This window comes from Muntiacus reevesi, chromosome 16, assembly GCF_963930625.1.
Source record: "Muntiacus reevesi chromosome 16, mMunRee1.1, whole genome shotgun sequence".
Lineage (NCBI taxonomy): Eukaryota > Metazoa > Chordata > Mammalia > Artiodactyla > Cervidae > Muntiacus > Muntiacus reevesi.
Window position 1 is genome coordinate 16,416,122 of NC_089264.1, and position 23,383 is coordinate 16,439,504.

The 23,383-nt window shown below is 40.9% G+C and overlaps 1 protein-coding gene across 1 annotated transcript in view; it reads right to left on the minus strand.

Annotated features, from left to right (window-relative positions):
- Positions 1 to 22,594, minus strand: part of LOC136147870 (basigin-like) — a 73,534-nt gene extending 50,940 nt beyond the window's left edge. Inside the window, exons 1-4 of the mRNA XM_065907231.1 lie at positions 22,471 to 22,594; positions 20,522 to 20,590; positions 11,834 to 11,884; positions 10,196 to 10,291 (exon numbers count right to left, since the gene is read on the minus strand). Coding sequence (XP_065763303.1) covers positions 10,196 to 10,291; positions 11,834 to 11,884; positions 20,522 to 20,590; positions 22,471 to 22,594 — 340 coding nt within the window. The remainder of the gene's footprint in view (positions 1 to 10,195; positions 10,292 to 11,833; positions 11,885 to 20,521; positions 20,591 to 22,470) is intronic.
- Between the last annotated feature and the right edge of the window lie 789 nt (positions 22,595 to 23,383).

Below are 23,383 nucleotides of genomic sequence, written 5' to 3' on the forward strand. Positions count from 1 at the left end.
AAAGCACATTTAGGGAGGAAAATATCAAGAGTTCCGATTTGGACATGTCTAGTTTTAGATGTTTATTAGACATCCAAGGGGAGGTGTCTGGAGTTTAGAAAGTGGTTCAGACTAAGGATAGGAATTTTGGTTGCTCTTGGGACTTTTCTGGTGGTCCAGTGGTATAGACTCTGTGCTTCCACTGCGGGGGCCATGGGTTCAATCCCTGGTTGGGAAACTAAGATCATATATGTCAGGAGCTGTGCAGCCAAAAAAAAAAAAAAAAAAGTCTGGGAACATCTACTTTCAGGTAGTGTTTAAAGCCAGGAGAGGATGAAATCAGAGAGGAAATGTTATGCAGATACATAGAGAAGAGACCCAAGACTGAAATGTCAGGTGCTCTGATGCTTAGAGATTGGGCCCATGAAGAGGAACCAACAAATGAGACTTGTAGGAGTGGCCAGTAGAGGAGGCAGAGTGCTGAGAGAATGGTGCCCTGGAGCCCAAGTGAAGGTCTCCCGCAGGTCTGTAGGAGCAGCTGCTTTCAAACTCTGACAGCCTCTGTCTACCCAACACCACATGAAATGATCGTAGTTTCACAAGCTTCCTTCCTTCATACAGGAGGAAACCAAGTTTCCCCTGCCAAAAATGTGATGGAAAATCAACCTAACAGCAATTCACCCACTCCTTGTATGACTTGCCACAAATAAAGTGATTTAAATAATCTCTTTCTGGTTCAGTTAAGATGTAAGTACTCCCAAGAGGGTAGAATAAGTCTTGTAGGTCAGGGTCTTTTCTCCTGGTGTGAGAGTCCTTTTAAATGACAGATGACCTCTTTTGGTCACGTTTGAAGAGGCATTTTGGAGGAAATGATGAGAAATGTGTACAAATGGCAGTGATAAGGAATCAGACAATGAATCCTGTCATAGATGTTGACTTGGTTCACACATAGACATGATGGAGGAGGAGCTCAGAAAAAGATGGCTGAGAACTAGAACATGGCTTAGAACTAGAACAAAACGCAATCAGAAAAAAGTAAAAGGAAAAAAGCGTTTTCTTTGCTCCAAATAAACCCTTACACAACCAATTAAAAGTTACATTTAAATACAGTTGTCACAGATTTAATAAAACATCAACCATAAGTCAGCACCAGCACCCAAGGCTGTAATAGGGTTTCAGAATATTTTTTTTTCCACTTCATTTTTTTAACTGAAGGATATTTGCTTTACAGAATTTTGTGGTTTTCTGTCACACATAACAAGAATAAGCCATGAGTACGTTTTTAAAGTTCTGGTTCACATTCTATATTAGGATATTGCTTTTTATTTTTAATTTAATTTTTTTAAAGTGCCATTAATGGGGGGGGGAGGGTGATGGTGAGAGGCAATGTATGAAGTCTTTGAATAATTTAGAAATAAAATCTTTTAAAAACTGCCTCCTTCTGAGAATACATTCTGACACGAGATTATACAACTGTATTCTCTTCAATAGGATTAAATCATAAAGCAACAAAGAGAGAATGAGGTTATGGTAAATTTATATCAATCTCTTAATTTCTCTGTTTCTGTGAATCTGTATGCAGGTCAAGAAGCAACAGTTAGAACTGTATATGGAACAACAGACTGGTTCCAAATAGGAAAAGGAGTAAGTCAAGGCTGTATATTGTCACCCTATTTCACTTATATGCAGAGTACATCATGCAAAATGCCAAGCTGGATGAAGCACAAGCTAGAATCAAGATTGCCAGGAGAAATATCAATAACCTCAGATATGCAGGTGATACCACCCTTATGGCAGAAAGCGAAGAAGAACTAAAGAGTCTCTTGATGAAAGTGAAAGAGGAGAGTGAAAAAGTTGGCTTAAAACTCAACATTCAGAAAACTAAGATCATGGCATCTGGTCCCATCACTTTGTGGCAAATAGATGGGGAAACAATGGAAACAGTGAGAGACTTTATTAATGAGGACTCCAAAATCACTGCAGATGGTGACTGCAGCCATGAACTTAAAAGATGCTTGCCCTTGGAAGAAAAACTATGACCAACCTAGACAGCATATTAAAAAGAAGAGACATTACTTTGCCAACAAAGTCCATCTAGTCAAATCTGTGGTTTGTTTTTCCAGTAGTCATATATGGATGTGAGAGTTGGATATAAAGAAAGCTGAGTGCTGAAGAATTGATGCTTTTGAACTATGGTATTGAAGACTCTTGAGAGTCCCTTGGACTGCAAGGAGATCCAACCAGTTCATCCTAAAGGAATTCAGCCCTGAATATTCATTGGAAGGTCTGATGTTGAAGCTGAAACTCCAGTACTTTGGCCACCTAATGCTAAGAACTGACTTATTGGAAAAGACCCTGATGCAGGGAAAAGATTGAAGGCAGGAGGACAAGGTGATGACAGAGGATAAGATGGTTGGATGGCATCACCAATTTGATGGGCATGCGTTTGAGTAAGCTCCGGGGGTTGGTGATGGACAGGGAAGCCTGGCGTGCTGCAGTCCTTGGGGTCGCAAAGAGTCAGACACAACTGAGCTACTGAACTGACGATGATATAATATGTATCAATATAAAATAATATATCAGTATACTAATACTATATTTATCAGTATAAAGTAATATAATCATGGTACAAAATTTGAAACAAACAAATGAAAAAAAATCACCCTATATCAAACCACCCAACATACCACCATTTTGGACTATTTCTTTCCAAACTTTTTTCCTAAGCAAATTTCAAAATCTATGCAATTATAATTATAAAATATAAAAACATTCATATCTTACTTTCTCCATAGAGTATTAAAACAGGATTTTAAACATGTGGATACTGCCTTTCTAAACTGGAATTTCTTTACAGGAGGATCTTCTCTACCCCTTTGGGCTGTGACTCTTTTTTCTTTGGTTGCACTGGGTCTTTGTTGTGGGCTCATGAGTTGTGGCATGCAGTCTCTCAAGTTGTGGCGTGTGGGCTTAGTTGCCCCTTGGAGTGTGGGATCTTAGTTCCCTGATCAGTGATAGAACCCATGTCCCCTTGCTTTGCTGAAAGTTTTATTTTTGTTTTAGTTTCAAAGGATTTGTTAACAAAAGAACCCACTCATTACTCAGAAATAAACAGTTTCATTTTTTATAGATTATTTGACTTAATTTCAACATACAGCCATTAAAAGAAAAGAAGTAGAAACAGCAGAAGTAATAGCATATAATCAGTGAATTAAGACAACCTACAGTCAGACTTGAACAGTGCTGGAAAGACCCTGGTTAACAGCAACTTGGAGTCCCAGTTGGGAGAGGGTCTTGGGTGGTTTGTCCACCTGACAGGTGAGACCTCAAATTGCAGTTTGGGGGGCTCTCTCTTGTAACTCCAAAACTGTTATCATCATCAGTTTGCATGCAAAAACGCAGATTTTTAACTTTTTACAATGACAATGTTATTTGTTTCACCTTGTGAGTCACAAGGCTTTTTAGACCCCGGGGGGTTGGCCAGAGCTCCAGGGGCTCAAGAACTCCAAGACCCATTCTCTTTCTTATCTGAAGTGCCACCTGACTTGATGTGCTTGCAGGCAGGCATAGAATCTGGGCAGGGTTCCAGGCAAGGCAGAAGTAGGTCAGAGTCCTGCTCTCCTTTTTCTGAAGCCCAAACAAGACTTTCTGCGTTTTAAGTTCCCGAACACCCCTGCATTGCAAGGTGGATTCTTAAACACTGGACTGCCAGGGAAGTTTTCTGGGCTGCAACTCTTTCATTCCTCCAGCAGTTATTCTCCATCAGCAAATGAGTCTATAAGATGACCCTGTTAATCATCTGCCCTACAGTAAATTTTCTTTTTTTCTTTGCAATCCAAACCATATTATTGTTCAGATGTCCACATATTCTTTACTGGCATCCATTCCTAACTAAAAAGTGACTGGGTTTAGCTAGTCCTGGCGGTTCATTCCTCTGGGTATGATCATTCTACTCAGTGAGATGTGAGGGGAAATGTGGGAACAGTTTTTCATTTTATTCCAAGAGTCATGAAAGGGAGATGGTCCTCTTCTTCCAGACATTGTCATGCCTACATAACAGAAAACTCTGGAATCATCTTGCAACAAGGAAGAGAGCTAGCCAAAGACAAAGCCAAGATGTTGGGGTGGGCAGAAAGATGGCACCTTCAATAATACTGAGCCACTGCCCCCAGCTGTCCTCTCTCTCCTCTAGGAATTGGCCCATTTCTTGGGTTTCACAGAGTAAAGGGCTCTGTAAGTGGTGGCCAGTGGACCCTGATTTTGCCCAAGACCTTGGTCCACTGTAATTGCTACTCATTTTTCTCTGATCTATGTCTCTCCTTGTTCCCTAATTTCAGGAAAGAAATTTAAAGCATTTCTGGGCTCATTTTCCACATAATGTACTGTGTTGTATCACATAATGTGTGTTTTAATAGTGGCATAAATACAAAATTCTAAGAGTCAAAAATTAAGAAGTGGCTCACTGTCAAAGAGGACACATTTCATAAAGGGATTAATATTTATGAGGTGCTTTAGCGTGGAAATAATATTGGATGGGCTTCCCTGGTGGCTCAGTGGTAAAGAATCCTCCTGCCAATGCAGGAGACGTGGGTTTGATTCCTGGTTTGTGAAGATCCCTGGAGGTGGAAACAGCAACCCACTCCACTATTCTTGCCTGGAAAAATCCTTTTGACAAGAGGACCTGACAGGCTACAGTCCATGAGGCTGCAAAAGAGTCAGACACGACTTAGTGACTAAACAACAACAAATTTAAGTGGATATGATCTTCAAGGGGATATGAGGGGAATTTTTTAAAAACACACATACAGCTTCAGTTGTCAGGGATATTTTGTATAACAATGATTTGGTGGAAAGCCAAATGAGGAAGCAAATCATGTGCAAGGTGATGCTTCTCTGACAATATATTAAAACCAACCTTCAAGTTTGAAGCAACTTGACTTAAAAATCCACTTTCTATGCATTGAAACAGCAACTGAATACTGAAAGTAAAAAATAAAATTACACATTAAGTAATGGTCTCTAGGTTATAAAACTGTTCTCAGGCAGACTAAAGATGGTCAAGGGATTGAAGGGAATTCTCTGGAACTCACTACTGCTATAGCAAGCTCCCACTGCTGTCAAGGTCATTGCATCTATTTCTTTATTGCTGCCCCCACTGAGTCCACCTGATCCTGGGTTACCTGTTGCAATCATTTGGCACACTATATGGAAACCTATTGACCCCATAGACGGTTATGAAATCTTGAGTCCAGACATTTCAAGTTGGAAACATATTTTCATCCCCAACAGGGCTAAGATATATTTCATGTTCCTGTTGTAAGACCAAACCCCAAAGCTCAGAAAACTTCTATCCTTCTCATAGTGGGTGTCCCAAATACAGGGTGTAGTATGGCCAATGGTAACCAATCCACAAAGAGGCAGATCTCATTTTTACGGTTCTGTGGAACAGCTGGATGAAATTTCCTTCAATAAATGCTCCAAAATCAGACATAGACCTATAGAGCATTAATGGTAAGTGTTTTTGGATAATAACTTTGATGGCTGTGCAGCAGATGGGCTAAGCAGGGGAAAGCTGCTGGAATAGCCCAGATAAGACTTGATGAGAGCATAGGTCATGTCAGGGGTTTTGTGTGTATGTGTGTGTGCTTAGTCATGCCTGACTCTGCAACTCCATGGACTGTAGCCTGCCAGGCTCCTCTGTCCATGGGATTCTCCAGGCAACCATGCTGGGGTGGATTGCCATTTTCTCCTCCAGGGGATCTTCTCAACCAAAGGACTGAACAAAAGTCTTGCATCTCCTCCACTGGCAGGCAGATTCTTTACCACTGCATCACCTGGGAAGCCCCAAGAGCAAAGGTAATGGGTGTGAATACATGAGGCTTATGGAAGAATGCCTTAACTTTGACTAAGTGCCTACTATGAAGTAGGCATTGTGCTGAGGGATATATATATCATGATACATATGGAAGTACAGTTTTAAAGCTATATTGAATGCTTAAAATCAGAACACGCACATATACACACCAGCCCATGCATTCTACTTTTTACTAAGCACTCTGAGTATTTAGATCTCTATCAGTACCTCAGAGTGTTGAGTTATAAGTGAGAAGTCCTCCATAATACAAAAACACAATATAGCTCTTGGGGAACTAAAACTACCATAAACCAAAAAATAATCGGCAAAATAAAATCTTCACACTCCTGGCTGAATAAGAATAATAAAAATGATAATGGTAACAACAGCTAGCTTTTCCTCAGTGCCAGAAGGTGTCAGAACCATGCTAAAAGCATGCAGTTCACTCTCATGCAAGGCTTGTAGCAAAGATATATAGTAGAGTCAATTAATATTTTTATTTTATAGAAAAGTAAACCTCTTTGGAAGTGCTTAATTAATCATTTCCCCAAAGTCACATGGAGAGTGAGTGGCAAAACTCAGACCCAGACATGGACCTGTCTGACACCCAAGCCTGTCCTCCAGACAGAACAGAACACGGAGGCTGGGTCACATTCAAGGCCCTTTAAAAGCACATTTTATAGTGAAAAGCTTTAGCCTCGGGGCACTAGAAATTTGGCAACTTCCAGATATATGTGACTTGTTTTTAATATGGTTGATCTAAATCATTTTTTTAAACTTTTTTTTTTTAGATTTGAAAGCATGACTGAACAAGTCTTTAAATCTGGTTTAAAATGAATATATTTCTTCTTCACTGTATAAAGGACTATTCCACTGTTTCTTCCCCTCATCTCATCTCCAATCTCATTTCCCATCAAAGTGACTAAATTCTTGGTACACGTGCAGTCTGATAGTGTCCAGTCTTGCCTGTGGATCTGCATCGCTTGACTTTTTTGTTTGTTTGTTTTGTCTTTTGTACTGCTATTATTCAAGGCAAAACAATTCAGAAGAAAAGCTGAACCACATCAAAACAAGCCCTGGATCAAATTTGTTATATTTACTCTCTCCTTCAATCCTCCCAACAACTTCATGAGTTAGATGTTAGTAAACTGCAGTGCAGAGAGATTGTCAACGTCACACAATTGTAAGTGGCCAAGCTCTTTAACACTGGGCTATGTAACTTCTGCTTACTGAAGGGACCAAATCCATTTCCAAAATAACTCCAATCGGATCCTCCCACAGTAAATTATATTCTTCTTGGTTTGCTCACTTCAAATGGTAAAGCTCATCCATCAGAAGAGACTTCACATTCTCATTCATAGGGAGCATCCTTATCTTCATTGTGTCTAAATTTCTGCCATGCCAAAAACTTCCATGCTAGCAAGGAAGACTGAAGTATACGTCATTGTTTTTACAAAAAACTGTACAACAAAATTGCTGTTTATTCTTTTTCTTTTTGGCAATGCCCAGTGGTTTGTGGGATCATAGTTCCCAGACCAGGGACTGAACCTGGGTCTCATCAGTGAAAGGGCCAAGTCCAAACCACTGGACCATCAGGGAATTCCCACAGAATTGTCATTTAAAGAGGCAGTCAAAGAGCATGCAGTTAAGAGAATAGAAAAAATATTGTGGAGATGTCAGGTAGTTAGTTAATAAAAACATTCTGTCCTTTTAGATGTGTGATGTTTATAGAATTCATCACCTCTTTGAAAGTATTCTTAAATAAATACTTTTTTACCTAATTGCAACTTGTGCCCTGTTTCTCAAAGAGAACTCTCCAAGTGATATAGACACTAGATCTCACAGAATGGGACCTGACCCAGGGTGGGAAAGTCACATTCCTTATCTTGGCCTCTTATCATGTTTTAACCAATGTTCTAACCTATAAGTAGAGGCAACATACAACTATTCTCACTTTCTAGGGGGCCATTTGCTATCTTAGAACTGGATTAGAATGTCATGCATAGTGAGTAACTGTCTTCTCAGCTTATATCAGCTGTTACACTGCCGCATCGAAAGGAATCTGAGACCAAGTAGAAAGTAAACAATGTCCAGTTTACTCTCACTTAAACAGTGGGTTTCAAAAATGAAACAGTCCAAAAATCAGTCATGAAATGACTAACACGTTATTGACATGACATTTTATTTCATCAACTATTGGGAGCATCTAAGAAACTATTTCCTTAGGTTGTGGTTACAGATGGTCGGATATTTTCTATATTTTCTATGTGAATATATATTTTGCTAAATGCCCCTGAACCAGTAGTATACCAAAATCTGTTGCTCTTAACTTATTTGAATGTGATTTATTCAGCTATCTCAGTTTTCTGAAAGATATCTGACAGATCAGGATAATGTGGAAAAAGATAGTCAAAAGTATCATCAAAGGTTCAATTAATTAGGACAGGTACATTTTACCCAAAGATGAGCCAAAGAGGATCTCACTCTTAATTTAGATACACTTTTTACTAAATATAGCTGTATGATTACTTACCTTTAAGCTTAAAAGTAGTAAGCAATTAAGAACTGCGGTGCAGCAGGGTTAAGAATCCAGCTCAATCCCAGGGTTGGGAGGATCCCCTGGAGAAGGGAATGGCAACCCACTCCAGGATTCTTCCCTGGAGAATTCCATGGACAGAGGAGCCTGGTGGACTACAGTGCATGGGGTCTCAGAGTCTGACACGACTAACACTTTTATCCTTTCACTTTCAGGGTGCTACAATACAAGAATTGCTGTGGATGTAAGTAAGAAAGAAGAAAAGCTATGGAAAGAGGACACGGAACTTAATAGGAATAGAGGCCATTTCATGTGGGTCAAAAAGTCCTACGTAATACAATTGTTCCTGAGGACTTTGTATAGTCAATGATGTTCGTAACAAACAACTCTGGGCCATAAAAAAAACATTTAATTTTCTACAATATTCCTCTGAAAATAATATTATTAAGCAACATGGGGCTTATAATGTCAATTATCTAGGAAATTTATAAGTTTATTTTATAATAATGTTTTAAAGATAATAAAACTATAAAGAGTCACATTAGAACACTTATTTTATCGAACTCTGGAATGATATCTGGGATGTTTTTTCCCGGACAATGCTTGCTTTTCGAGGGTGCTTCAGTTGTATCTGACTCTTTGCAACCCTATAGACTGCAGCCCACCAGGATCCTCTGTCCACGGGATTCTCCAGGCAAGATACTGGAGTGGGAGTCAGAAAGTGGTCTTTCCGACCCAGAGATCGAACCTGTGTCTCCTGCAGCCCCTGCACTAGGCAGGTGGGTACTCTATCACTGGTCCACCTGGGAAGCCCAATGCTTGCTATAATCTTATATTTGCATTCTAGCCCACATTCAAGAGAGAGTCAAAATCTCAGGTTAGAGTCAAAATCTCAGGTTAGAGACAACGTAAGATTAAATAGTACACTTAAATACTTGTGCAGCTTCGCAGGTGGTGCTGGTGGTAAAGAATCTGTTTGCCAATGCAGGTGACACAAGACACGGGTTCAGTCCCTGAGTCAGGAAGCTCCCTTGGAGAAGCATGGCAACCCACTCCAGTATTCTTGCCTGGAGAATCCCATGGACGACTAGCCTGATGGGCTATACAGTCCATGGGGTCACAAAGAATTGGACGTGACTGAAGCGACTTAGCACTCACGCACGCACAACACACAAGATGAACAGTGACTTCATGTTATGTGTGAAGACAGATACAAGGTCTTTTTCCTGGTATTTAGGAGCATGCTGGGCTTTCTCTATGATCAACCTAGACAGCATATTAAAAAGCAACTTTGCCAACAAAGGTCCATCTAGTCAAGGCTATGGTTTTTCCAGTAGTCATGCATGGATGTGAGAGTTGGACTGAGCACTGAAGAATTGATGCTTTTGAACTGTGGTGTTGGAGAAGACTCTTGAGAGTCCCTTGGACTGCAAGGAGAGCCAACCAGTCCATCCTAAAGGAGATCAGTCCTGGGTGTTCATTGGAAGGACTGATACTGAAGCTGAAACTCCAATACTTTGGCCACTTGATGCGAAGAACTGACTCATTGGAAAAGACCCTGATGTTGGGAAAGACTGAAGGCGGGAGGAGAAGGGGACGACAGAGGATGAGATGGTTGGATGGCATCACCGACTGGATAGACATGAGTTTGAGTAAGCTCTGGGAGTTGGTGATGGACAGTGAAGCTTGGCGTGCTGCAGTCCCTGGGGTCTCAAAGAGTCAGACACGACTAAGCGACTGAACTGAACTGAGCTGGGCTTTCTCATCTCTTAAGTCTCTTTAAAAGCGCCCACTAGATGGCGCTGAACTAGCAGGGAGGACCGCACCAGGAAGCCTCGCTTTCTGGTCCCCCTCCTCCATCCCGACCCTCGCCTCTCGTTCAGCGTGCTTGATGTTCCGAGAGAGCGATTGTTCAGCAATGTCTAATGATAACAGAAGCCTTTTTATACATTAGACAAACACAAGCCGAGGTGGGTAAACATCATTAAGCAGACTTCTCCTTTGTCTGTAGTTATAGGGAATGACGCCTAGTAGCACCTCATGCAGGCTGGTGGGCCTGCAGTTACCCTGTCTATAACAAGGCACCTTTTGAAATACACTGATTATCTGTTTGGGCTGGAAGACTGTAGGAGAGAGGCGCCAGGTAGGAGAACACTTGAAAACTGTGTGTGTTCAGACACAGAAATGTGAATGTATCTCTGACAGCAGAGTGGAAGACTCAAGACACAAGGAGCCTGGCGTCAGATGCCCTTGTGTTGGAACCTGCATATTCATGCAAAGCTGAAATATCCTACACTTTAATGGACAGTAACAATAAGTGACACCTATGTCAATATGCAGGGATGGCAGAGCCTGGTGGGCTGCCGTCTATGGGGTCGCACAGAGTCGAACACGACTGAAGCGACTTAGCAGCAGCAGCAGCATGTCAATATGGGAAATGCATTTTTCTTTCTGATTAAGACCTTTAACTTTTGCAGGGAGAATGCTCCTGGCTGCCTTAAATACATCCTGTTAAAACAGAAGTTTGTACTTAATCACTCCTTTATGGAACATGAGTCTGATTTCAAGCCAGGCAAAAACATGGAGGGAAAAAAGTTTAAGAATAAAGTAATCTTTGTCTCACTTGGGCACTGCAAAAAAGCAGGAGGCGTTTGATTAATGTTGATACCTAGGTGTTCACTTTAGAGCAACTTGGGGGATCTAGTGAGTTGAAACTAACTTCTTACCTTATAAATCTTAAAGAACTTCAAGTTGCAAGAATTTTAATATAAGATAATAGTGTCAAAAAAGGAAGTTAAGCATTATGACTTTACTGTTGTTATTATTGCCAAACCAACTAGAGCAGAATTTCTTGACCAAGACCACGAATCTACAATAGTTCTTTCTACAGTTGACCAAGACTCTTTCTTTATTGCTTCCTCTAGGGAGAAAAGCCTGTGTAGAAGTGTGTATTGTACTATTTCCTGTTGAGGACTGTCTTTGTGCCAGGAAATGTAGGGGCTGTGGATGGTGGGATTATTGGGGGAGGTAGAGGGGGAGTGGAGAAAGGGGAGAGGTCCTTATTGTGGCCAAGTGTGACGGTGGGTCTGAAAACACAGGTCGGGGTGAGGAGGAGCTGGAGGAGAGGAGCCTGTGGTCAGGAGTAGACATGGGCACTGTGTGTGTTTCTCAACAGCCCTGTTCTCAAAGGTACATTTTGTTTTGGGATGGAGACTGAAGAAAGTGAAAACAGGTTCGGGAGGAGGGCAGAGACATACCAAATCTCACGCCCATAGCAAACATCCAAGGACCCAGAAGATTGTCCTCATACACTTTCACCAAGCGCCTTGCTGTGTAACCACCAGCAGGGCATCAACGCGGCCGCGCCAGCACTGATGCCAGCACTGAGGTGCCTTTCTGGGTGCTCAAGCGAGGGCATCTGTGGTCACTGGGCTCTCACCATGGAAGGGAGTACCCTGCCGCACCCCCACAGATAGCTCTGAGCTGCTGGGGCCGCTCCCCACTGGCAGATGGCCCTGGGGAGGCAGGGGTGAGGAGCAGAGAGGCCCAGTGCCACAACGTGTTAGATATTTATCGTATTTATCACTGTGCTAAAATCACTCTAAAACTTAGTTGCTTAAAACAAGAGATACTATCTCATGCAGCCTTTGTGGGTCAAAAACTGGGGAGTGACTTAGCAGGATAGCTCTGGCTCAGAGCGTCTCATGAGGTTACGGTCGAGATGTCAGCCAGGGCTGCAGTCATCTGACGGTGGCTCACGCGTGTACCTGGCGAGTTTCTCCTGGCTGTTGGCAGAAGGCCTTTGTTCTTCACCCCGTGGACTTCTCCGTGGGACTGCTTGAGTGCCCTCACAGCATGGCAGCAGGCTTCTCCCAGGATAAGTGATGAGAGAGAAAGACAGAGAGCGAAAGAGGGAGGGGGGAGCCATAACACGTTTTATGACCTGGTTGCAAGTCATATGTGGTCACTTTGGCCACATTCTATTTGTCATTAAGTTCTGTTCACAGAGAGGAGGGAAATTAGGTTCCACCTCTTGAAGAGAGGGGTATCAATTTACAGACATATTTTATTTTTTTTATTTTTTTTGTGTGTGTAATAAAGTTTTATTAAAGTATAAAGGAGATAGAGAAAGCTTCTGACATAGGCATCAGAAGGGGGCAAAAGAGTACCCCTACAGACATGTTTTAAAGCCATCACAGGAAAGGAAGATGGCCATCAGAGGGTGGCGAGGTGGTCGTCTCCCAGACGGCTGGGGCGAAGCCTTAGAAGGCTCTCTGTCTCTGATAGACCCCAGAACAACTGCACATTGTCTCAACTGGGAGCTTTAAAAAGAAATGCTAGCTCAGGAGTCCCAGCCCAGACAGAAGAATCTCTAGGGGGCGGAATCTGGGAATCTGCATTTTTAAAGCTTCTCGTATAATTATGAGCACAGAGAATTTTGAGAACCCTTCACCTAGGTAACTGTTGTCCAACAGAAATATAACATAAGTTGAATGTGTAATTAACATTTCTCTAGTTGTCACATAAAAAAAGTAAAGAGAAACAGATTAAGTGAATTTTAATATATTGATGTTTTCTTTCCCCCAGTATATCCAAGCTATTATCATTTCAACATGTAATCTATATAAAAAGTTGAGTATATAACTTTATTTCATATCAGCTATTTAACATACCAGTTGTGTAAAACATTAGTATGCATTTTACACTTATAGGACATTTCCGTTTGGAGTGGCCACATATTACGTGATCAGTAGCCATACACGCCTAGTAACAACCATATTTATTAATCAGCATGGGCCTAAACTATAAATCCCTTGAGGGCAGGGACCTTGTCTATTTTGTTCACTCCTTTGCACAGAGCCTGGCATGTGGTGTGTATTCAAAGCATATTTGTCAAATAGACTAATAGTGTGCTGATATGAAATTTAAAGTATATATAATTATTTAATATATAGTTTTTCTAAAAAGATTTCAATGCTGAAACTCTTTACAGGAAAACTTTTTGGAGCTTGCTTTCTTGCTGGTCTGGTATTTAATGTGAAGAAATCGAAGTCATTTTATTGTCTGTGTATGTGATCTGCATGCTCAGTCACTCAATTGTGTCTGACTCTTTGCGACCCTGTGGACTGTAGCCTGTCAGGCCCCTCTATACATGGGATTTTCCAGGCAAGAATATTGGAGTGGGTTGCCATTTCCTATTCCAGCAGATCTTCTCAACCCAGGGATCGAACCCACATCTCTTGAGTCTCCTGCATTGGCAGGCGGATTCCTTACCACTGCACCACTTGAGAAGCACATTTTAACATTAAAAACATAGCCTAGACCCATCCTTTCCCAGCCCTGTCCATACACCACAGCCCCTGGTCACTCCAGGTCCATCTCTTTCGGGCTTAGGTGATCTGTAGCAGGAGAGTTTTTGGATCTGCCAGTCAGTTATGTGGCCAGAGGCCAAATCCCTTGCTTATCTTCTAGAGCATTCATCTGTTTCAGGAACAGTTTCAGCACATTGAAAGAAGCTCTTGGCTTATTCTTTGGGGTTTTTTTGTTTTTTTTTGTTTTTTTTAACTCTTTAGAATTCAAAGAGTTTCTTAGAATTGCAAAACTTCTAAAAACATTGATGATACCTATGACAAAACAGTGACAACAAACAAAACAGAGTAAAAGTCACCTATGACAAATCATACATTTTAAAGATAATATCTGGAAGTTGGAGGGCCAGTAGTTCTAGATTATGAACTTAGAGGCCTGTTTTTGTTCCAAATTATAAATGCAATGCTTAAAAGAAAGCAATATGAACACTATACTTTAGAAAAACATGCCCCTGGTGGCTCAACGATAAAGAATCTGTCTGCAATGCATGAGCTGCAGGAGCCAGTGCATTGCATCTCTGGGTCTGAAGATCCCCTCAAGAAGGGAGTGGCAACCCACTCCAATATTCTTGCTGGGAAATCCTATGGACAGAGGAGCCTCCTCTGTGGGGTTGCAGAGAGTCAGACACAACTGAGCACATGCATGCATGTAGGTTTATGCGGAGAAGCACATGCAGGTCAGTATTCCACATACTTCCTGTTATGTTCCCCATATTCACATATGTATATAAACACATTTTGAAAAATTGGAACTTACTGCTCTATATGAACTTTTTCCCCTTAACTACATATATTGTGATTGTATTTTCCTGGTTTCACACAATAATTTACTTTATAAAATTTCATGTAAATGTGTAGCCTTTTTGATGTCCATTTATCACTATAAATGTTAACATTAAACATGCTTGGACAATAATAAGGGGGTGTGGATAGCCTGGTCTCAGTGGTTACTAGCCCTGAGTACAGAAAGAGAATTTGAGCAAAAGTTCATGAATTTTAATGTTCCACAGATGTGAGTCTCTAATACAACAATGTGACACTATCCATTGTGGAACCTGCACTTTCTAGACATTCTAAACTATTTCTAGGAGCCAGGAATTCCACGGGTGGGCAGTTAGAATACTCTGCCAAAAGCTGGATTAGCAAAGGCACTCAAAGTTCTTGGTCAAAATCATCAGCCAAGTTTTATACTGACTGATTCTGAACAGAGTTGCAGTCAAGTGTGAGCACAGCTTCTGCACTGGATATCTGGGCCCAGAGTTCAGATGGGACAATTTGAGGATACTGATGATACCTGTAAGTGATGGAATGGCAGATGGGGGAGGTGAGTCAACACAGCTCCTACTTGCCTCAGAAAAAAAAAAAAAAGCAAACTCCAGATGTTAATAGTAAAGAAACAATAATTTTATGCATGCAGCCTTTTGGGAAGTACTCCATACTCCCAAATTTGTAGATTTTAAGTTCACAAAGATCTCAAGGCAAGTTATCTTTTAGTGACATGTCATTGGGCAAATCACTTAGTTCCCTCATTTGAAAAATGAGGATCATAGCACTTGGTTACTCAAGCTTTAGTAAGATAAAGTAAGATAATCCACGTAAAGACCTTAGGACAGGATCTGACACATAGAAAACTCTAAATACCTAGTAACTGCTGTTATTATTTGAAAGGGAGCTAAGAAGGAAGAACTGGTTACATGGAAATAGTGTTTTGTATAAGACAAATATATTCACTGATATATCAAAGCCAAAGAATGTACCTGTAGGAGGAAAAGTTGGCCCATGATTTAGTGGGAACATATTCCCACCAGATCCACACTAAAACAATGTTCGACTTGGAAAACATGATACAAAAATAAAGCCGATATCAGATTGAGTGCTGAAAGCTCTCAGAGACAATAGTTTACCTCCCACGTGGATTCCAGTTCAGCTTGTTAAGTGCTAAAAGTCAATTCCCTGTCAGGTACTCTACCTTATTTTCTATCCCTGAGGGCACGGTAACCAACCAGGGCATCTGGCCACGAGTCAATGATCCATGTTGTAACAGCAGCTCTGACAGTACACATCCATGGCATCCCTCCAGGGATGAACCAAGCGTTTTCATTTCCTGTTTAGTATCACACGGGTGCTGATTATTTATGGAGTGGCAGGAAGTCAATTTTTTTTTTTTAGGTTGAGCAACCAATCGTGGGTTTTGAAGTCCATTCCCTAAATAACAATAAAACAAATAATTTGGCTAATCCAAGTTATTCCATCCACATTTGCTGTGTGGCCACTGAGAGCAATGTCATTGCACTTGGCTATGGGAGGATGTCACAAACACAGCCCCCCATGCTGTCTTGGGACTGTTCACAGGATTCTGTCTGATGTCCCCGATTCCACTGCTTGCAGCCATTTCCCACGATGTCTCTGTCCCTTTGCCTCAAGTGATTGCCTGTGATTGCTGGCTTGTTTCCCGTTTGTCCCCATCCCCCAGGTTCCATCATCCTGCTGAGTTTTCCTAGTTCCTCTTGTACTACAACCCCTGAGGATCAGCCTTTTCTCAGCAAGGCCAAGGCAGCTAACTTAAGGCTATACAAAATAGAATTCTCAGTTGTTCCTGGTCTGAGGTGGTTCATGTGGGTGTTAGTTGCTCAACTTTTTGTGACTCCATGGGCTGTAGCCCCAGGCTCCTCTGTCCAGAATTCTCCAGGCAAGAATACTGGAGTGAGTAGCCATTTCCTTCTCCAGGGAATATTGTCAACCCAGGGATCAAACCCAGCTCTCCTGCATTGCAGGCAGATTCTTTACCATCTGAGTGATGATGTGGTTCATGGGCCAGCTCCAATTCCTGTTTTTCTAAAACAATTTTAAGGACTCCAGTAGAATTTCCTCTGTGTTGGGTTGGCCAAAACATTCTTTTAGATTTTTTCAGAAAATGTTTTTGGCCAATCCAGCAGTTTCTAGAGTCACCTCCCAGTTGAATGTTCCCAGCCAGAGAAGAGTCTTCCTTCTTTAGTCGAAGAGGGGAAGAGGTGATATCTTAAAAGTGGCATTGCTTTTTTGAGGAGGGGGGAGCGGAGGGATTTAATTTATTTTTAAATTGAGCTATAATTGACATATAACACTAGATTAGTCTCAAGGTGTACAATATAATGATCTGAAATGACATTGTGAAATGACCACCATAATAAGTCTAGTTAATGTCTGTTGCCTTACATGGTTACAAACTTCATTTCTTTGTGATGAGAAGTTTTCTTGACCAAGGAATAGTTGATTTACAATGTTTCAGCATACAGCAAAGTGATCCAGTTATACATATAAATATATACGTGTGTGTGTTCTCTCTATATTTATCTATTCTTTTGTAATTAATTGATTTATTTTTTGACTTCCCTGGGTCTTCACTGTTGCATGGTGGGTTTTCTGTAGTTGTGGCAGGCAGGATCTCCTCTTCTTTGCAGTGCACAGGCTTCTCACATTTGTGACTTCTCTTGTTGCGGAGCACAGGTTCCAGGGTGTGTGTGCTTCGGTAGCTGTGGCATATAGTTTCAGTAGCTGTGGCATATGGGCTTAGTTGCCCCGTGGCACATGGGATCTTTTCAGATTAGGGATTGAACCTGTGTCCCTTGCAGTGGCAGACAGATTCTTAGTCATTAGACCACCAGAGAAGTCCCAATATTTATCTATTCATTTTCAGATTCTTTTCCATTATAGGTCATTACAAGATATTGAATATAGTTCCCTGTGTTATACAGAAGGTCTTTGTTGTTTTGTGGTGAGAATTTTAGGGTCTACTCTCCTAGAAGTTTTCAAATATACAGTACAGTATTATTTACTGTAGTCACTATGCTGTTCATTATATTTTTAGGAAATATTTGTTTTATAAAGAGAAGTTTTGCCTCTTGACCCCCCTTCACTTATCTTTCCCACCCCACTCTGCCTGGCAACCACCAATCTGTTCTCTGTATCTATGAGCTTGGTTATTTATTTATTTTTTTAGATTCCACAAGTAAGTGAGATTTTACAGTGTTTGTCTTTCTCTGACTTATTTCACTGAGCGTGATGCCCTTGAGGTTCACTTATGTTGTCATAATGGCAAGACTTCACTTTTTTATGGCCAAATAATATTCTATTATATAGAGATATATCTAGACATATCTATATCTCTATCCCAGAATGTGTGTCTGTGTGTATAAATACACATAGTGCATTTATACCTTTATCCATTCATCTATTAATAGACACTTCTTTGCCAACAAAGGTCCATCTAGTCAAGGCTATGGTTTTTCCAGTAGTCATGTATGGATGTGAGAGTTGGACTATAAAGAAAGCTGAGCACTGAAGAATTGATGCTTTTGAACTATGGTGTTGGAGAAGACTCTTGCGAGTCCCTTGAACTGCAAGGAGATCCAACCAGTCCATCCTAAAGGAGATCATTCCTGGGTGTTCATTGGAAGGACTGATGCTGAAGCTGAAACTCCAGTACTTTGGCCACCTCATGCGAAGAGCTGACTCACTGGAAAAGACTCTGATGCTGGGAAAGATTGAGGGCAGGAGGAGAAGGGGACGACAGAGGATGAGATGGTTGGATGGCACCATCAACTCGATGGACATGGTTTGGGTGGACTCCCGGAGTTGGTGATGGACAGGGAGGCCTGGCGTGCTGCAGTTCATGGGGTTGCAAAGAGTTGGACACGACTGAGCGACTGAACTGACCTGAACTGATGCTCTTTCCATATATTGGCTATAGTAAATAATGCTGCAGTGAATATGGGGGTACATACATCTTTTCAAATTAGTGTTTTTATTTTCTTTGAGTAAATACCCAGAAATGAAACTGATGGATGGTATGGTAGTTCTATTTTTAATTTGTTGAGGAAGCTCCGTACTGTTTTCCAGAGTGGCTGCACCAATCTACATGTCCACCAATAAAGCACAGGAATTCCCTTTTTCTCCACATCCTGGCCAACACTTGTTATTTTTTTTTTATCAGAGCCATTCTATCAGGCATGAGGTAATAATCTCATTGTGGTTTTGATTTGCATTTTCTTGATGATGGTCCACTGCTTCCTTACATCCCCATAGGGTAGGTTTCAGGGAACCAGGTCACATAGAGTCAGCTGCATATATACCTTAGATTCTGGACAGGAAGGTATACCATGTGCATATGTTCTTATTTATGTACTTATAAAATACTTATTACCCATCTCAAACTATGTTTATATTGAATTCAAAAATGAATAAGAAGAATGAAAAAGAGCAACATGAATAAATGGTTTGGAAAATTTTTTAAAATTATTTGAAAGCAGTAACTATGCCAATTTCATTCATCTTTAAATCTTTAATTTGGATGTAGTGAATACTATGTTCTTGTCATTTATTCCCAAATTCTTTCTTCTCAGTTTGGTCTATTTACCATTTGTAGATCATGTGGTATCAGAGAGGCTAACTACAAACTGTGGTTCGAGGGGAGACACATGTGACCTGGGCTAAGCCGGTCACTGTACTCCTTCCTCTGGTCATGGTATTGGCTCTTGTGAACACGTGACCTGAGCTGGCTCAGTCACAATGATTATTTCAAGTTTTTGCTGGGCGTTATGAGGCAATGAAATTTTCTCTGGGTAGGCATCATTGGACCAGTAGTGGATGATGAAGAAATGACAGAAAATAGAGTAGAAAAACAGATGGCAAGAGAATAGGTTCCTTGTTTGACATTGCTGTTTTGAGTCACGTTTATTTTTCCATGCAACTGAAAGTGTCATCAGCAATATGTTGTAATGATGTCTGCCACATGGTAGGTATTCAGTAAGTTTGTAAAATGAGTGAGTGACTGATCCGTTATACCACACTGAAATTTTCATACAGACTGAAAATATCTTTGCTTTATCTATACTTCACAAGAATTAAAAATAGAAGAATTAGAAAAATCAAAACTAGAGAAAGCCATCAATATATAATGAAGTATTTTGGTAGTAGAATTGGTGAAACCCAATTAAATACGTATGCAGAAGTTCTTCTGGATACAAACCTTGGTATCCTTTTCACCCTGAAGGATGTTACATAGTAAAGATAAGTACCCTAACCATGGGTAAAGTGGTAAAGAACCTTCCTGCAATGCAGGAGACTCAGGTTCAGTCCCTGTGTTGGGAAGATCCCCTGGAGGAGGGCACAGAAACCCATTGTAGTATTCTTGCCTGGAGAATCCCATGGACAGAGGAGCCTGGCTATAGTTCATCGGGTTGCAAAGAGTAGGATACAACTGAAGTGACTGAGTGCACACACACACCCTAACCATCCGATCTAAAGTGACTACATCCCTTGCAACATTCTCTAACCATGTCCCTTCTTAGTTCTCATCCATAGCAGTCACCAACATGTAACATATTTTATTTTACTTATTTTATCCAGGGATATATATGCAGTATTGTAAGCTCTATGGGCTTATGGATTTTAACCTCTTTTAATCATTGTTGTATTCCCAACCCCTAGAACAGTTCCTAATATGTAGTAAACACTTGGTAAATACTTGACAAACAAATGAATAAATTAGAACTTTGCTTAGCAAATAGCAATAAAGGCAGATTGTGTATAAATTATCATTTAGAATAACACAGGGTTTTCTGCTTCAGGTCAACTAAGGGAGCTTACTTAGGACCCAGAGACATCCTAGATCTAAGCTTCGGGGAAGTCTAAGTCCTCTGAAAATTGGATGGGCGGTATCAATTTCATTTGTTCAGAAGACATAGAGAAAGATAGTAGGTCAAATTATCTCTGCATTCTCTCGTCTGTATTCTTGTCACTCACCTCTGACAGGCCCTGAGTTGGGACTCTTTAGAGATAATCTCAGTGACTCTTTAAAAATACGCTTGGAGGCTAGTAAAACAAACACAGGTTAGACTAGAATACCTGCAATTGCATTTTACTCTAGGAATAAACAATCCTTTAATTCAGCTGCCGTTTTTCAAAATAATCAAGCAATGCAGCAAAATTTAAGAAAAAGTTTTAGGTCTTAAGAAATGTTTCATCCACCTATAAAATAGGTTAGGGATAGACCCAAAAGGTGAGTGTGTAGTCTGTCAAATGAATTTTTTACATCAGAGATGTAGTGACAATGACCTTCTAGAAATCCTTTGATCAACCAAACCAAACCAGGAGCTACATTTTGAAACACTGCAGGAATTTACTGTATACTACATTTGTCTGGACATATCTAAGCTTTTCCCATATTAGTGACATTCTTATTTCTATAGAAACTAATGCACTTTAAAGGGAAAACGTCATGGCCAAAAGAAAATAAAAAAGAAGCCCTGTGACAAAAGTTAACTATGCGAGGGAAGAACTTGTCAAAGGGTTTTCCCTTGACTTAAATAATTTAAAATTTTTTTAATGTTTATTTATTATTTTGGCGGTGCTGGTTCTTTGCTGCTGTATGCCAGCTTTCTCTAGTTGCGGCAAGCAGGGGTTACTCTTCCTTGCAGTGTGAGGGCTTCTCACTGTGGTAGCTTCTCTTGTTGCAGAGCACGGGCACTAGAGCACTTGCGTTCATTAATCGTGGCACATTGGCTTAGCTGCCCCATGGCACGTGGAGTCTTCCCCGACCAGGGATCAAACCTGTGTCCCCAGCATTGACAGGTAGATTCTTAGCCTTTGCATCACCAGGGAAGTTCCCTTGATTTAAATAATTTTTGATTGGAGGAAAATATCTTTAAGAAGTAGCTCATGAATAGTTGGCCGTGCATTTACAGTCATGAATTAATTTCACCTTGAGGGTTTTTTTGTTATTAATTTTATTGGCATATAGTTGATTTACAATGTTGAGTTAGTTTCAAGTGTATAGCAAAGTGAATCAGTTATACATCTCATAGTTATACATCTATCCACTTAAAAAAAATTCTTTTCTCATATAAGCCATTACCGAGACCCCTGTGCTGTCCTTATTGTTAATAGTTATCTCTTTTATAGAGGATAGTGTCTATATGTCAATCCGAATCTCCCAGTTTATGTCTCTCTTCCCTCCACTTGAATTTTAAGCACCAGATCATACTGGAAACTGGGCAAGAGCAAGTGAAATGGAAAAGGTGACTCATTTATTAAGCAGTGACACATATTTCATTGTGTGATATGATTTATTATGACTACTCAAAGGCAAATAAAGCATTTATTTAATCTAAACTCAGAGAGTAAGTCCTGATGTTATAAGATGATAGGTATTACCTGGTAATATTCTGTACATTGCAGCAAATTATTTAGCAAGGTCAACAAGGTGATTTAATCTATTCTTTTACAACAAAGAAACTTCCTGTAAAGTGTATTTACATGTATTCGTACATACCTACAGGCTTCCCAGTTGGCACCAGTAGTAAAGAACCCACCTGCCAATGCAGAGATATAAGAGATGTGGGTGTGATACCTGGGGCAGGAAGATCCCCTGGAGGTGGACGTGGCAACCCTCACCAGTATTCCCGTCTGGAGAATCCCATGGACAGAGGAGCCTGGCAGACTGCAGTCCATGGGGTTGCAAAGAGGTAGATGTGACTGAAGTGACTTAGCATGCATGCATACATACCTATGTGCACACAAACATTTGAAAAATGTGTATGAAGAAAGTATCAGTAGAGAAAGCATGCAGCATTGGAATCACTTCCAATAGAGACTCTTAAGGGCATTTCAGTTAGCTTAAGCGAATTTCAGTGTGAGGCTGGTGTGTGGAAGACGGTGGGCAGGAGCAGGCAGGAAATAGGTGTGAGGCTAACTCGTGGCACCTGCTGTCTCTGAGGTGTCGTACTCGGGCACTCCTCCTGGGGCTGAACTGCATTCCTTTGTCTTCCCAGGAGACTTCTCTTGTGGGTGGGCCTGAGGAATGATCGTCCACGGCATACATGGACCCTGGGTTCACACAGGCAGAGCGAACTGACCTAAAATATCTTTGTTCAGTTTCACCTGGAGCAGCATTTCAGGGTAGGGTGCTTGTATTTGCACAAGTGAATTAAAATCCACGTCTTGGTTGACTGACTGACTGACTTGGGAGAGCAACCAACTCAAACTCATTTACAGAGAAAAGGAGCAAAAGAAATGCAGTAAGAAGGAAAGAGCGGACGAAGAATTTCTTGTCAAGAATATCTTGTCAAGACACTAAGCCATACAAAGTGTTTACAGAAATATACTTCATATTCAGAAGGCAGTGGAGATAGTCATGTTATTCAGGTTAGGCTAGACCATGCAGTGGGAATGAATGCGCTCCCACGTCACAGGGCTCCACAGAGTGAAGCTCACAGAGTGAAAACTTGTTCCTCACTTATACCAAGTCCAAAGTCCATTGGAGGGGCATCACCTCTTCCCAGAAATTCAGGAAAACAGGTTCTCATCACCTCATGGTATGTTCTCCGTATACATGGCTCCCGAGGCTGCTTGGTAAGAGAGAGAAGGGAAAGGCACCCTGGCTTTTAAGTGACTCACCCTGGACGAGACATGTTATTTCTGCTCACAGTCGTGTTGCTCTAGTCTAGTTCAGAGAATCTGGGGAGTAAAGTAGAGCACATGAATACTCAGCAAATATTAACTGACTTAGCCAAACACGTGAAAGGAAATGACAGAAAATGGATGATAAAGGAGAGGATGAATAAATAAAGGAATTAGACTATTGAGGAATGTAAAGACATAATAGAG